Source organism: Schistocerca serialis, chromosome 1 (genome assembly GCF_023864345.2).
Source record: "Schistocerca serialis cubense isolate TAMUIC-IGC-003099 chromosome 1, iqSchSeri2.2, whole genome shotgun sequence".
In the NCBI taxonomy this organism is placed as follows: domain Eukaryota; kingdom Metazoa; phylum Arthropoda; class Insecta; order Orthoptera; family Acrididae; genus Schistocerca; species Schistocerca serialis.
Genome location: NC_064638.1, coordinates 669,706,928 through 669,723,241, shown reverse-complemented (window position 1 = coordinate 669,723,241; position 16,314 = coordinate 669,706,928). Strand labels below are relative to the sequence as shown.

General features: G+C 41.8%; 1 protein-coding gene across 1 annotated transcript in view; it reads right to left on the bottom strand.

Annotated features, from left to right (window-relative positions):
* The window catches only part of LOC126422701 (phosphatase and actin regulator 4-like), a 424,446-nt gene that overhangs the window by 77,985 nt on the left and 330,147 nt on the right, over window positions 1–16,314 (bottom strand). Inside the window, exon 2 of the mRNA XM_050087245.1 lies at window positions 12,451–12,642. Coding sequence (XP_049943202.1) covers window positions 12,451–12,642 — 192 coding nt within the window. The remainder of the gene's footprint in view (window positions 1–12,450; window positions 12,643–16,314) is intronic.

Genomic DNA, 16,314 nt, shown 5'->3' with positions numbered 1-16,314 from the left:
AAACATTCCCAAACAATGATCGATGCAGTCCATGTAAACACAGCATACCATTATGAAGTCATCACCAGCTTGCAAGGTGCCTTGTTGACAACTTGGGTCCATGGCTTCACGCAGTCTCTGTCACACTGGAGCACTGGAGCCCTGCCATCGGCTCTTACGAACTGAAATCTGGACTCGTCTCACCAAGCCTCGGTTTTCTAGTCGTCTAGGGTCCGACCAATATGGTCACGAGGCCAGGAAAGGCGCTGCAGGTGATGTCTTCCTGATAGCAAAGGCAGTCGCGTCGGTCGTCTGCTGCCATAGCCCATTAACACCAGATTTCGCCGCACTGTCCTAATGCATAATTCGTCATACATTCCACGTTGATTTCTGTGTTTACTTCACGAGTTATTGCTTGCCTGTTAATACTAATCTCTACGCCAGCGTCACTTCTCACGATTGTTAAATGAAGGCCGTCGACCATTGCCGTGTCCGTGGTGAGAGGTAATGCCTGAATTTGGTATTTCGGCACACTCGTGACACTGTGGATCTCTGAGTATAGAATTCCCTAATGATTTCCGAAATGGAATGTCCCATACGTTTGGGTCCAGCTGCCATTCCGCGCTGAAAGTCCGTCAAATCCCCTAGTGAGGCCATGATCAGGTTGAAAATCTTTTCACGTGAATCACCTGAGGAGAAGTGACAGCTCCGCCAACGCTATGCCTTTTTAAACAGTGCGTACGCGATACTACCGCCATCTGTATGAGTGCTTATAGCTATCCTGCGGCTCGTCACCTCAGTGACAGTAATCCTTAAGGCGGCTTCACATGTCGATCGCAACATGGGACTCCCCAATGAATCCAACATTTGTTAATGTGTCTTCTTTGCAGCCCTTACTACTCTCACACTGCTGATTTACGGTCGTTTTTTCGTCCGAACAGGCACTTTTTTTAACATAGAAGACTCCAGCAGGCATGCGCTACTTATTGTAAGATGTGATTATCCGATGTACTACATTTCCCTCTGCGGCTCCGTCATCTGATACTACTGATCCTAAATATCTGGATCTGCTAACCTCTTTGCGTTTTTATCACTTTTGTTAAGACATTCACGGTCTGGGTAAAATAGTGTGAACATCACGGAGTAAGCCCGTTGTTTCTGAACGTTTTTTTTTTTTTTTTTTACTTATTTGTAACGAACTGACGTTTTCGTTTTCCCCCTTTCACAGTAAATGTTCTGGGTGTTTTCAGTCGACAGAACGTCTGTGGTCGTTGTGGTGTGCTGATCTATGATGACGTCTTCCTTACATACTCGCTACTATCTCAAATTCTTGGCTGCCGCTTACTTCATGCACCATTAACAAGAGAAACATCGCCTGCTAAACACAAAAGTAGTACAAGTACTACTAAACTGCGAAAGAGGCAGGATGGGACTGAAGAGACTTCTTACACGACGGCTGTTGCCCTGATGTGATAGATAAGCTTTGTATTCCTGTGAAGAACAGTTTCAAAGTAAGCAGAATGACGGTAACCGGGCAGATAAATATTCATTGTATTATGATACCTTTTGTGAACAAAGCGAATGCAATGAGTCTTCAGTGGCTCAAGGATCTCTAAATAACGACTCATAGGGACACATGGTATGGTCTGACAGGTACACTTTTCTACTGTTTCTCACTGCACAACACGAGGAACAGCGCACAGTCTTCCTCCTGTTCTGAAGTACGAGTACGATGGAGATCCGATAAGGACTTAGGTGATACTTTGGTTTTCGAGGGAGCGCATGGGGACACAGAACGGAAAGATAGTTGATCAGGTCTACGAAACCATTGAGGTGATCGTGTTCCTGCAGTGCTACAAGCACTGATCCTACCACGGGATTGCATTTCACAAGGCGATAATGGCTCACTCACAATCCTAAAAATGTACGAGTTTGGTTGATGAGCACGACGATGAGATAGTACGTCTTCCCTGACCTTTATATTTGAGCCACTGTGGCGCGTACCACAAAAACACATAAGAGTCTATTTCCCCACTGTAATACCTCCCAACCTGCAGGAGCAGTTTTTTGTGACGTACAGTACGAAATACCACTCATCATTAGTAAGGATTTATATGCATATTTACACAGGAGGCTGCAGGCCGTTTTGCAACGAAGAACATTTCTGGCGACAGCGTCTCTGGCGGGTCGCTTGAATTTTCGCGCTCAATAGCCTGACTGCCTAACGTCAAAGCAAGTTAACTCCTGAACAGCGCAACGTATTTACTTTCTTAAAAAAAGTTGTTTATCAGCACAACGTACCCTGCAGACTGTTTCTGAACACTTATATGCTGAAATTCCCTGCTAGCTCCTATCAGTTTACGGCCCAATCTCAGGAACAACTGTAAGAGTTTTGATCCGGTTTTGAATAATAGATTGATTCACTAGGAATGTTGGTGTATATAATTTATAAATATGTCGTGGAAATTGGCTGAACTACGACATCAGAAAAGTTCGAGCACAATCCGTAGTCTAGTGCGTGCTTGGAAACCAAAAGTAACGGATTCGAACCCAGGACGGACGACCAATTTTTCACTGTCTTTTAACCTAGCATCCACCTCACATTCGCCAGAAGCGAAACGTGATTTGCATTCCATGTTAAACTGTAGGTCATTTTCTCAGACTGGAATCGAAGTCAGCTTTGGTGGTCTAGCGGTATATTTTTTTCCTGTTAGCCTCTGTTATTTGATGTGATTATGTGCAAGCGTTAAATAAATATTTTGAAAAGAAAAAAGAAAAGCGTGGCCGTGGTACCGTAAGCGAAAGATCGCGTGATCGAATCCTGGTCGGACCACAGTTTTTATCTTTGTCTTTTAATCTACCAACCACTTGTCAATAATGTGGAGTCCTTGTTAAACTCTAGGTCGCCTTTCCCCTGTTGGACAACTGGCTAGGGAGGCGCAAGTCGCCAAAGTGACGTCCGATTGAAAGACTTGCAATAGGACATCGAACCACACGAAATTATTATTACCAGAATATATATTCTCAAATTATTATTACCAGAATTTATATTCTCCTTCTATATGCATCCCCCGCCGCTTTTTCCTCCCTATATATGCATTCAAATCTCAGGATTTTGATGACATTGTAATTGCTAGATACATTAATTGGCGAGGAAGGTTCTTGCGCATAATTCATAAATATTTGGTGCAAACTGTCTCAACTATGATTAATTACAGTCCCCTGCCACCTTTTTTTTTTGTCACTACCAGTTCCGATTAAAAGGTAACGGAAATTTTTTTAATTTCGCGGGATTTATGCATCCGATTAAAAAAAAAAGGAATTATGTTGTCAGTATACATGTTCCTGATTTATATTTGCATTTTCAAAAGTTTTCAATATTTAGTTTATTCTTGACTGTCGAAAAGGCTATACGCGATTTCGAGTCCTCGGTGAATTTTTGCTTTCGAAAAAGGTGGATCAAAGAATTTGCATTAAATGTTCCTTGAAAACTGGAATAAAATGCACCACCGTATTCGAAATATTGACTGCGGCAACAGTTTATGAGTTGTATAAACGTTTCAAAGAGGACTGAGAAGACGCTGAAGACGTTGAGAAAATGGTCCTGAAAAATAGCCGATTCGCCATCAAAGAGGTTGCTGAATATGTCGGTATATCCTTTGGCTTATGCCAATTAATTTTTTTGGATGTTTTGGGCATGAAGTGTGTAGCAGCAAATTTTGTTCCGAAATTGTTGAATTTCGGCCACACATGATGTCGCGTACACGTCACTCAGCAATTGGTGAATGGAGTCGACCGATCGAGAACTTCTAAAGAATGTTATATCAGGTCACGAAACATGGGTATGCAGGTATGACGTCGAAACCAAGGTCAAACAGTCCAAATGGAAAATGTCTGAAGAGCCAAGACATAAAAAAAATTCGACAAGTTCGATCACATGTGTTCTCCTCACTGTTATCTTCTATTACAATGGGATAGGGAATGAAAATGAGTTCCTGCCTTATGGTCGTACAGTCAATAAGGAATACTACCCGGAAGCTATGAGCCATTTTCGTGAAGCAATCCGAAGAAAACGAACGGAACTGTTGCAAAATCACTCGCGGAAACTGAATAATAATAATGCTCCTGCTCACACATCAAGGCTTGTTCTGATTTGCTTTAGCCACCGTAGTCACCGGACATGACCCCCTGCAAGATCTTTCTATTCCCGACGCTGAAGAGAGCTGTGGAAGGACGTCGCTTGGCACCACTGAGGAGATAAAAACAGAATCGCTGAAGGAGCTGAACACCACAACGAAAAGTGAGTTTCAGAAATGCTCCCAAGATTGGTAAAAGCGCTGGTACATGTGTATTATATCAGAGGGAGATTACTTAGAAGTGGACAATGTTGATGTTCATCTGTTTGCGGGCTGAGACTGGGCAGTCCGCTCACGCCTTTAGGCGCCGCAATACGGCAGAATCGATGTGGACTACTTGAATCGTTTGATTTATATCAAAGTGATGATACCCTGCTCGTCACCGATCAGCACGGACACGCTCCAGGGCCCCATCTGCGGACGAATCAGCTACGACCCGCCAAAGGTTGCAACTGCGAGAGAAAATTTAGACAGGAGTCCCGCGCTCTCCCATCGGCTTATCTAACGCTGTTCTCTCCTCATTTTTAATCATGAGTCTACGCAGAACACTGTAAACAAAATTACCGCTACGCCAGGCAAATAGTTCGGCCGCAGATTGTGCTAACCGTGCGAAGTCGATATTTATAATTTAAAAAATGTGATTACAAAATTCTTCCTTACGTATATTTTCTACATTTTATGTTACTGAAATTGCTGTACGTGACATAGGCTAGGGACCCTAGCTGTTCAGTTGGCTTCTCGAGCACGTGTGCCTATAAACTGTAGAAACTTTCCAAACGAATCAAAAGTCATTTGTATTGTTTTTGGTTTATATTTCAGTGAGGAGTTATAATGAAATTCACTACTTATCTCTTTAAATTTTCTTTACATTTGCGTGAAGAAGCACAATGCTTTGATGGGCAACAAATCACGCCGTTTGTTTTGAAAGGCGGGGCGTAGTGCGTGAAGGGTCTGAGAGTAGGCCGCTGCATTTATGGCCTCTCCTCTAGACGTATAATCGATAACTAGGACGCCCTTTCTATCCCAACACACGGTGGCCGTAGCTTTATTGGTGCTCAGAATTAGACTGCCCTTTTTTGTTTTGGATATGCCATTCCATTGACTCGCGCTTTGTTTCTGGACTTTTATGCGAAACGTAGGCCTCGTCACCAGTAACAATATGGTTCAACAATTCTTCGCCATCCACGTACAAGTGAGAAAAGGCAGTGCAGCTCCCATTCTTTGTTTTTATGTTCCTCTGTCAAAAGTCGATGAACCCTCCAGGCTTTTCTGTAGTCCAAATCACCACTAACGGTTTGATGAGGAGCTGATCATGAAACTTCGGGGAACACAAGATAAGGTCATCAATAGGAAGACGTCTATCCTGCTTAATTTTTTTCCTCGATCACTGATTTGATTTCGTCTGTCACAACTAAACGTCGGCTTGATCGCTCTTCATCATAAATATTCATTTGTCCACCATCTGAACATGAAGCTGAAGAAGCTTCGTTCACCACATTTCCAAAAACTTCGTTATCAGTCTGTAATTCATGATAGTATTTTTTTTTTAAAAAAAAGGGGCACCGAGCAATACGGAACACATTTCTGACGCAGGCAGAGTACCAGTGGATACCCTGCTCGTCACCGATCAGCACGGACACGCTCCAGGGCCCCATCTGCGGACGAATCAGCTACGACCCGCCAAAGGATGCAACTGCGAGAGAAAATGCAGACACGAGTCCCGCGCTCTCCCATCGGCAGTCACTTCATCAGCGCAGCTGGTGATGGTAATGAGGTCTTTTGTCAATGCAGTCAGCGCTGTGAACACGAAATTCAGCCGCGCACTCGCTCGTTATCAAAAAGATAGTAAAGCCCTTTTTAAACGTAATTTCAATATTCTGTAATGTACAGTTTACTGTTTACTATTTTTCTTTAGTCTTTCAAAGAATGCGATGAAACAAAGTGCCAATTTTTTAAAAAGAAAAACTTTCAGAAACCTGAATTTTATTTCAGCAAATGGATCAAAGGCTACAGGACGCCGAATTGCACAAAACTGTAAATTTTTAGTCCAAAACACAGGTTCCAAACAATGCAAGAGCCTGATTATTTCCTGCATAAAAGCACACTCATGATACAGATTTCGACTTATTTATAGACTACTGCCATGTTACGATTCGGTCCCATCTCTCCCTATGTTGTTGCAAGTGCCAACTAGTCCTGGAATTGCTGTTAGTGCTACGACATACAAGATTATAAATTTTGAGATGAGAGCAGTTCATTAAAAAAGGACTTTTTCTTTCACAATATTGTTAAAACAATTAGAGAATCTTCCTAAATTTTCTGGTACATTCTTGGGTGTATGTTAAATATCGGGTCGATCGTTGGAATACTGTACATAAAATGGAGACAACACCTCTGGTGAGCACACGGAAGCATACCATCAATCAATTAATCACGGCGCGAAAGCCTGAGAGATAACGCTCACTCTCTCCCCTAGCTGACAACCAGACATTATCGGTAAGCTCGGCATTGATCAAATAATGGAGCAATAAGGTAAACGGTGATCGGCGGTAGTTACGATCTGGATACGAATAAGAAACGTGAAATTTCGCAAAAAATGGTTCACCGCAGACGAAAAGCGAAATGGATATGTCTCATATTGCTGAAGAAAGGCAGAGGACACGTCCGAATCAGTTGCAACGCTTGCATCATAACTTGTACCAAATCGACATCATTTTGAAGACTCCTAAAACTTTGCGAATATTCTACTTCATCTCTCTGAGAGCTTCTGTTTCCTCCATTGATGTGTGACCTATCAGAAGGAAATACTACGTGCTAACATAGTAAAGTACACGCAATCTGATTCATAGTTATTGGAACAGTTAGGGAATCTACCTAGATAAAAATAAAGCCGCGAACATAAAAGTGAGATTAAGAGTCCATTTAATGAACAGTTACGTCAGATCATCTGATGCCTATTTGTAATCGCACTGACGAATTGTAACAACTTGAAGACAACTAAAGGAACAACAAAAACTAGTATTTGCAGAACAATAGAATACATCTTAGTGTCGAGATTCAGCCATATCTAAAACACTGGTAGTAAACTATAACTAGAATGAAGACCCGGCGGTACACGTCAGATAAACAGCCGATGCCTCGGCATTAAAACTTTAAGCGAACGCGCGAATCAAGCACTATTCATCACTTTCTACTTAAATACTTCCTCGAAGAAAATCAACAGACTACAGCCAACGATCGACAACACATTTCAAGTTACCAACACGTTATCATGGAAAGCCACTGTCAGTGGCAGTATCTACGGCAATCGTCGCCGGGAATCGCGAAAGCAAACCCATGTGAGGCCTTCACCTTTCATGTTATTCGCTGATACCGGGAAACAAAGTAAAAATAAATTACCAACAATAATGCACAACTGCTATCTCTTCCCACTACTCTCTCCATCTAACAGTAAGACAAGGTTTATGGCGACCTTATCGCGTGGAAATGCGGGCGAGGCGACGGCAGTGGTAAACAAAGAGCTGTTGCTAACGCTGAACAAGTAGTAGACGTAAGCCACTGCAATGAAAGGTAACCCACAATAACAGGTGGGACACGGGTATGACGCTCTCACATACCCACAAGGCGCTCATCCAAACTCAAAAACTTTAGTTGTTTCGATGTTTCTGGCACCTCAGCAACTTTTTCTTCTACGTTCTACATCGACATCCATCGAACGGTGCGTGACGGAGTGACCCTGCACCACTGCTAGTCGTTTCCTTTCCTGTTCCACTCGCGAATACAGACGGGGAGAAACGATTGTCTGTATGTGTCCGCTGGAGCCCTGGTCTCCCTTATCTGATCCTACTTTATCTTCGTGGTCCATACGTGAAATATACGTAGGTGGCAAGAGAATCGTTCTGCAGCCAGCTCCAAACGCCGGTTCTCTAAATTTTCTCAGCAGCGTTCCTCGAAAACAGCGTCGCCTTCCCACCAGGAATTCCCATTTAACTTCCGGAAGCATCTCCGTAATATATGTGTGTGCTGACTGAATCTACCGGTAATAAATCTAGCATCCCGCCTCTGAAACGCTTCGATGCCTTCCTTTAATCCGACCTGGAGCGGATCTCAAACACTCGAGCAGTACTCAAGAATAGGTCTCACTACCGTTCTACCCGGAGTGTCCTTTACAGGTGAACCAAACATTCCTAAAATTACCCCAACAAACCGAAGTCGGCCATTTCCCTTCCCTACTACCAACATGGCATTTTTTATCACTTTGCAAAGTTACGCCTAGATTTTTAATCGGAGTTACTGTATCAAGCAGCACACTGCTGACGCTTTATTCGAAGATTATGGGATTGTTTTTCCTTCCCACTGACATTAACCTTTTTTTTTTTTCTACATTCGTCACACCGACTAGAAATTTTGCCTAAGTCATCTTGGACCCTTCTAAAGTCACTCAATTACGACAGCTTCACGTACACCACACCATCAGCGAACAGCCGCAGGTTCCTGCTCACCCTGTCCACTAGATCATTTATGTATATAGAAAACACTTTTCCTATCATTTCTTGCATAAAACAGAGACGATTTCTATAAAAGATATTAAGTTCCCGAGAAATAACGTTTTTTAAGTCCTAGAATCAAGTTCATTCAAAATATCTGATAGGATCAGCAGCACTATAAAAGTCTTCGCTTCCGATGCAGCTGTGTAATGGCAAGTATCGTTGATGTACGATCGTAAGCAGTCGCAGAGAGACTTGGCTAAGAATTCCACCTGATGTCATGAACGGAAGCGCCTTTAAAGTGGATAAATGTAAGATAACGCCTGTAACAAAAACAAAGAACATTGTAGTACATATTTACAAGATTAATAATGAACATTTTGAGCGACGGATTGCTACTCGAAGAGGCTCTGGTTCGATTCTCGTCCGGGTCGGAGATTTTCTCCATTCGGCGACTGGGTGTTGCGGTATCCTTACGTTCGTGTCCTCATAACTGACATTACACTATTTACATGCTTGTGTGGGCTCTCCCCGAGAGTCAATACATAAAATAATTTTTAAAAAAAACATTTTGAGCACGTCACATCGTATGAATATTTGAAGGTAGTGAAATGAATAAATGTTGCCGGGAATCGAACATGGTCCCCCTGCATGACAGTCAACCATTCTGACCACTCAGTTACGGAGGTGGTCTTGGGATTGGTACTAAGAGGTGACGTAAAATGGAACGATCTTTTAAAATCACTACGATAGATGAATGGTGGAAGGGTACTGGCAGTGTGTGGTCTATCTGTAAAGGAAATCGCATACAAGAAGCAATTGGGACCAATCGCAGATAACTGTTCCAGTCTTTGGAGTCCTTGTCAAGCAGGCACGATAACAGGCTTCGAAAGAAATAAGACACGCGCTGCTTGGATCCTAAAGGATCGATATAGACCATACGAAAATGTAACAGAAAACTTAAATTGGAACCCTTGGAACAAAGACGACGTAGTTCTCTCTAAAACCTGTATTCGAAGACGACAGTGCGTCTACTATGCTGTTACCACTGTACATCTCGCGTAGGGATCATAAGAAAAAGATGAAGAGGGGTCAGGGCGAGTACTGAGGTATTTAGATAGTCACTTTTTTCCTCGCTTGTTACGCGAAAGGAACAGGAAAGAAAACTGCTGAAGTTGATAAGATGTACCCTCCGCCATGCATTGTACAGTGGCTTGTGGAGTATTTAGTAAACCTAGATTCGCGAAGGAGTAACTTGGATACAATGAAAGCCTTAAGAACACAATTTTAGATTTCAGTCGCAGTCGCTGGATTACCGCTAGGAAGAAAAGAGCGAAACATTGATAAAACACTGAAACATCCAAGCCACAATTCAGAAAGAAGTCATGGCACTACACAGAACTAAAATTTCCATCACAGTAGCCTCGCCATTAGGCACAATTCAAGCCGTATTCCCTGTCAAACTGTCAAACACAGGAATTCGCTCTCGTCAGTATACAAAATGCATTTAGTTACGTATTGGTTTACTTACAGCAATACGTACAAGCACCGACAACTTCTAGTTTCTTTCTTTGTAGCACTTAGCCATGCACTAAGAAGCAGTGATCTATTCTCAGTCTTGTTTGGGTTACCACTTTTTCATCTGAATGGGTGGTAATTTGTTCCCCAGTACGGTAGTGTCAAACACGTAAAACCATTCAGTCTCCGATTGAGCTATGATCTTCCTTCTCAAAAGTCAGATGATTACGTTTAGGAGAATAGTACAAATACAGGTACACACACTGACCCCGTAACAAGTCTCTGGGGTCATTGTAGTAGCTTATTCACTAGTCCGGGTTCGCGGAGACCCTGTTACTTGGATGAATAAGTCTTACCTCTGAGGATTCCGTACAACATATCTAGACACTTTATCCATCCCCGGAATCAGGGATTGATACTGGCAAGATATTGGTCGCGGAAATTCCAAGACTTTCGAGAATGTTTTACTTTTAAATTTGAAGTGGGACAATAAATGTCAAAAGAAATATTTTTCGTGTGATATAAGGATAACAATTTTCTTATTTTCTTCGTTTAGTTTTACGATGAAACCTTGGTTCTTTCAAATTTCATGAGTGTAGGTCAACGGGAAGTAGGTTTTGATGAGTGAGTTTGTTAGTATCAAAAGATGTGACATAAATGGCTGTATCTTTTAAGTACATTGACTTATAAGCTTACATTTTACAAGCCACCAAGGAACCATAGGCCTCAGTATGTGATATAAATTTCTATTTGATACGTCTACCCGTTCCTTAGAAAAAGCATTTTTAACAGTCGGACAGACATACAGACAACGAAGTGATCCTATAATGGTTCCATTTTTTCCAATTGCTGTACGGATCCCTAAAACTGGAGCCACTTTGATATCTTCATTAGCATTGTGGAGCATCACTAAAAATACTGTTGTACATGCAAACACTAAGTTTTACAAAATTTGGAGGTCCTAATGACTTTCAACTGTTTTTATTATTATCAGGTATGAGAAGAAGCATCAAGAAGGATATCTGGCAAATCTGTGAGATCACCTATTACTACTGTACTGAGGCAGTCAACATCTGGAGACAGCACACAGGCAATGGCAGAGTACTTTAGCTCTATCACTGAAAACCAGGATTCAGTTTTCCACCGCCACTAATGGAGAATGGTGATTGGAATTTCCATTCCAATAATACCGAGGAGTGCAGCTGCAACTTTTCTATGCGAGAGCTTGATTTTGCATTGTCTTGGGTCAAGTCGACAACACCATGTAAGGGTCGAAGCCAGTATATGATACAGTACATAAACCAGGACGCAAAGGCAATTCTCCTAACCGTTTTTCTCCTAACCGTTTTTCTCCTAACCGTGGCTGACTTGGGAATTTCCAGATTCGCGCAAAGAGGTGATTTTAGTACTCTTTCTGAAACCAAGCAACGCTCGCACGTTTTCCAGTGGTTACCGTAATGTGGCTCTCACTACCTGATCCGGAAAAACGTTACAACGCATAACCAGCATCTGATTTAGGTTCTAAATCGCGGTAACTACTCAGTCGCTATCAGTGTGGGTTTGGGGGCTATATTTCTATCGTCGACAACTGACCCTGCCGAAGGCGGAAATACAAGAATCTTTCCTACGCAAACAACACTTCGTACTCACCTTCTTCGATCCTGAGAGGGAACACCACACTACTTTCAGGCATCACATCGTAAACAGTTCCGCACATAGGGCTAGCGAGGATGCACCTACTATCACCATTCATTCGGTCGTTCCTTTCCAGGCGACTTTTTCGGATGTCGGGTCGGAGGTGCTCTTTCAGACTGATTCTGTCAAGAGACTGTTCGCTATTGGTATCAACAGTTTTATTATACCCGCAGTTAAAGTTTTCCATTCGACGTTGACAGTTTTTGGAGGACTTTTTCATATTCTGCTCCCCCTCCAACGTTGCAACGACCATTCGTCAGCTGCAACTCACGATAAAGATGGTAACTTTTAATCATAGATGTCGATGTTTTAACCTGCTCCTTCTCAAAATTACGGAAACTGAACAAAATTGAAGTAATTTTCAGAATCTGCATTACAGATAGTGTTTAGAACAACTGTTTTTGAAAAACGTAATAACAGTTCTAAAAATGCAGGTTTGCGTAATCCATGGGTGCACTGCTGTATTTAGGCTGTCTGATGTCAGTTTGAGGCATTTACGTGTATTATTTATAATTAATGCAGTTAACAAATGAAAGAGGAAATTCACTCTTTAAGGTGGTTAGTGTGACAAATCCATTACAACACAAACGACATGCCCAAACGCCCCCTTAATGATGGACAGTAACGTTACTCACAGCGAGAGGCGGCCTCGAACTTGTCGGACTTCTTCTTGCGCTTCCACTTCCAGGGCTTGAAGACGCGCACGAGCGCCGACAGCTTGCTCTTGCGCTCGAGGGGCGGAGTGCGCACACCGCCCCCGCCGCCCACGCCTCCGGTCCCCAGGCTGGCAGTGCGCGCCGGCCCGCCATTCTGCCGACCCGTCCCGCCTGCAACACCCGCAGCTGCCGTCACTGCTCCGAGCCTCAGAAGCCTCAACTACCGAACTACTGCTACTACACTTAGTGCGCAGGGTGTCTAGGCTGCTGCCTAGGGGCCAGCACCACAAAAATTTTAATATAACAGAAAGTCTGTGTTAATGTGTGTGTGTGTGTGTGTGTGTGTGTGTGTTTTATGGTTACGCAATGGCGAGACGGCGACATTATCAGCAACCTATAAAAATTAGTAGGAAAGATGGCTGAAATATCTAAAATGTTATAAAACAAGTAGAATTAAGTCTTACAGAATTTCTCTCACTCTCCCCCAACATCACTCACAGACACCTGAACAATCTCACTATCTCACATCCTTGCAAATAGCGTAAACTGGCCAGACGTTGTAAAATTGGCAATTAAAATACAAGTAATACAAGAGAAAAGCTATAATAATTACATAGTAAAATGTAGCTGGCTCTTCATTCACAAGAAACACGCACTGATCCAGTCAACCTGGTAACACATTAAGGGTCTATTCTCCTCAGCCAGCCTATACAATTAGAGATTTTCACTTTTTAAAAACAAACTAATGAAACAATCAACTTAAATCTCTTTTCAGCGTTATTTACTAATTCTTGGACAACGTTTTCCGATTTTTTAAGAAAGTAAGTCATCGTTAAGCCCCTCCCCCCCATCCGAAATACACTGTATCTCATGCTGACGGAATAGACTGCGGGCACACTAATGAACACATGTTTCTAAAATTTGCCTGAATTGCAGTAACACGCAAATTTTTTAAATGTTCACTTATTCATTAGTTATTGCAAAAAAACGTGACATAAATAAAAGAATACTACATCTTTGCTTCAAACGCCCATCATTTTATTATTTTTTCAAAATTTTCTTTTTATTTCACACACGATTTGAAGACTGCAGGACTTCCGTCATGGACGCACTGCATTCTGGACAGAGCAACTTTATCTCTTCGGATTAGCGGCTTCAGGACGACTGAATTTCTTTAAAAAAAAAAAAAAAAGTCCAGGAATCAGTAAATAATGTGCAAAATAGTTTACGATGATAGCTTCACTACTTTTTCAAAAAAAAAAATCGAAAAATTGTTTGTTTTATGGATCCTTCAAAACAAAGCATCTTCCTAAAATTCTAGGAAAGAAGTTGGACATTAACACAAAACTTTAAAAGTCATACTACATTCACAGCACTGTCAGTTAAAAATAGAGGGCAAATACGTCGGTTAATCAGCTGCCACCTTTTTGTCTGAACATAAAACACCGTCTACTAAAATGTGGCGCACTGTGATCCGTATGCCACAAGCATCACGCATTGCAAGTAGTCGTGCGTCAGAAGTTTGTGTGTTAGTACTGTGGTGCAGGTCCCCTTATAATCGTAAATGAAGTAGAATTAATTGTTTTGTATGGGGTTAGCACAATAAATTTTTCAGTGGGCAGCTGACATTAATGAAATCAGCGCTCGCCTCTCCAATTCTGAGATCCCTCGCATCAAATTCCCCGTGTCGGCTAATGTAATGTTGGGCATTTCACTTAACAAAATCTCTAAGATTTTTAAAGAATGATCAACTGTATTTTGGCTATTTACAATGAATTCGATTTCGCGGGAACTGGATTTCTTCCATACAGCTTTTAATTTAAAACACAGCTCACTAAAGTCAAAGATTAATTTTTTAATAAACATATCGCTCTAAGAATGTTCCTGTCACTTACGATAGCAAACAGTAATGGAAGAAGTTCGTTTTCGTAATTGAAGTTGACAAAAAAAATAAAAAAGAACCAGGGTTGGAATCCCTACGTTAGAAGACAGGCTAAACTATTTGGCTTCACACAAGTAATATTTTAAGACTACTAAGTTGTGAAGATATTCTAAGTAGCTTCATTAATGTGAACTGTAGGTGCAAACCAATCAGCCAATAAAATTATTTAAAACTTTTATTTTTATGCTGATTATTTAGGAAATCAGGAATTAAACATCGGTACAATTTGGATGACTGATACATTTCTTTTGTGATCTTGCAGCCGCCAAAGAAATGCGTTTGTTTATAGTTACAGTATGTGTCTTTTACAACAAATGCCGATTTTTTCATGAGCACGAACGTCAAATTTTTGCTCTTACTTCAATAAACCTAACTGCTCATACTCTGTAAAGTCGTTTCATAAAATCAAATAAAAAACCTTAAACGCTACGTTACGGACGTTAATTCTAAATTTTCTGTTTTTGTGGATTTAGTTATTTTTCCCTTGCTAGTGTACATCCCTAGGATTCAGCTTAGAGGTCGTCGACAACTAAATACAGCACTCACTCAACTATCAATAAAGAGCAACACAAAATTCTCTCTTGAAAGCAGTTAAGGACCACGTTGTTGAAGGTACGAGTAGCATTAAATGTACTAACAGTGTTAACTGAGATCTCTAATGGTATTCACCAGCTGCCTACGTATGGCTCCCCTAGAGATCGTGAAGACACGGTTAGAGTAATTACAGCACACACAGAGGCATTTAAGAAGCCATTCTTCGAAAGAAGAAACCCCAGTGTGCGGTACCACACCAAGTGCCCTCTGCCATGCACTTCACAGTGGTTTCCAGAGTACGTATGTAGGTATAGCTACAGACCTGAGCGTGTGGCCATAAAATGGAAGAATGGGATAATATACAGTGCCTGTCAAAAATTGAACAGAGTGGATAATGTCTTTGTGTGTGTGTGTGTGTGTGTGTGTGTGTTCCATCATCTTGGTTCTATTAGCCGCTCGATTTATGTAACACATAACATAAAGTAATTACTTATTTCGGGGGTGGATACGTACCAAATCAAATTGCAAGGTATCTTCTTTTGTTACAGTGAATGTCAGGGGTCAGACTAAAATCGTAAACTGTGCTTTGGCGACAGATTTGTACGCCGCTTTCTTGCTGCAGCTTCCCGTCACATGTGTCTTGCCCTATCTTCCACAACGGAGCTACATACTAAAGATCTGCCCTTATGAGGCTCTGGTAGGTGTACCGAAATCAGTACAAACTGAGGCTACTAACCATGTGCGATGGCAGTTCCCGTGATATTTTAACACTGAGAATCTTACTCTTTCGGAGCGGCGCAACAAACTGTTGAAAGTTGCTTTGAAAAAGAACATAACGTGCAGCTCGTAGATGTAAAAACATTGAGGCAATATAGGAAATATTTGATTGTTTACTTACATGCTACAAAAATCAAATGACTTGTGCACAATGACACCCACCTGCATTTCTATTTACAAGTCACATACCAAATAAAACTAACCACTAATTAGAGAGGAATCTAGGAATACTCGTATATTACAGCCTTCTATGTTCCGTTCTCGTAGGGAGCGCGAAGGCAAGGTTAGACTAATTACAGTGCGTACAGGGAAGGTAAATAGTTACTCTTCCCGTGCTCCGCGCGGGAATGGAACAGTAAGTTCAAATGGTTCAAATGGCTCTGAGCACTATGGGACTTAACATCTAAGGTCATCAGTCCCCTAGAACTTAGAACTACTTAAACCTAACTAACCTAAGGACATCACACACATCCATGCCCGAGGCAGGATTCGAACCTGCGACCGTAGCAGTCGCGCGGTTCCGGACTGAAGCGCCTAGAACCGCAAGGCCACCGCGGCCGGCTGGAACAGTAAGAAACCCTCGTAATTGG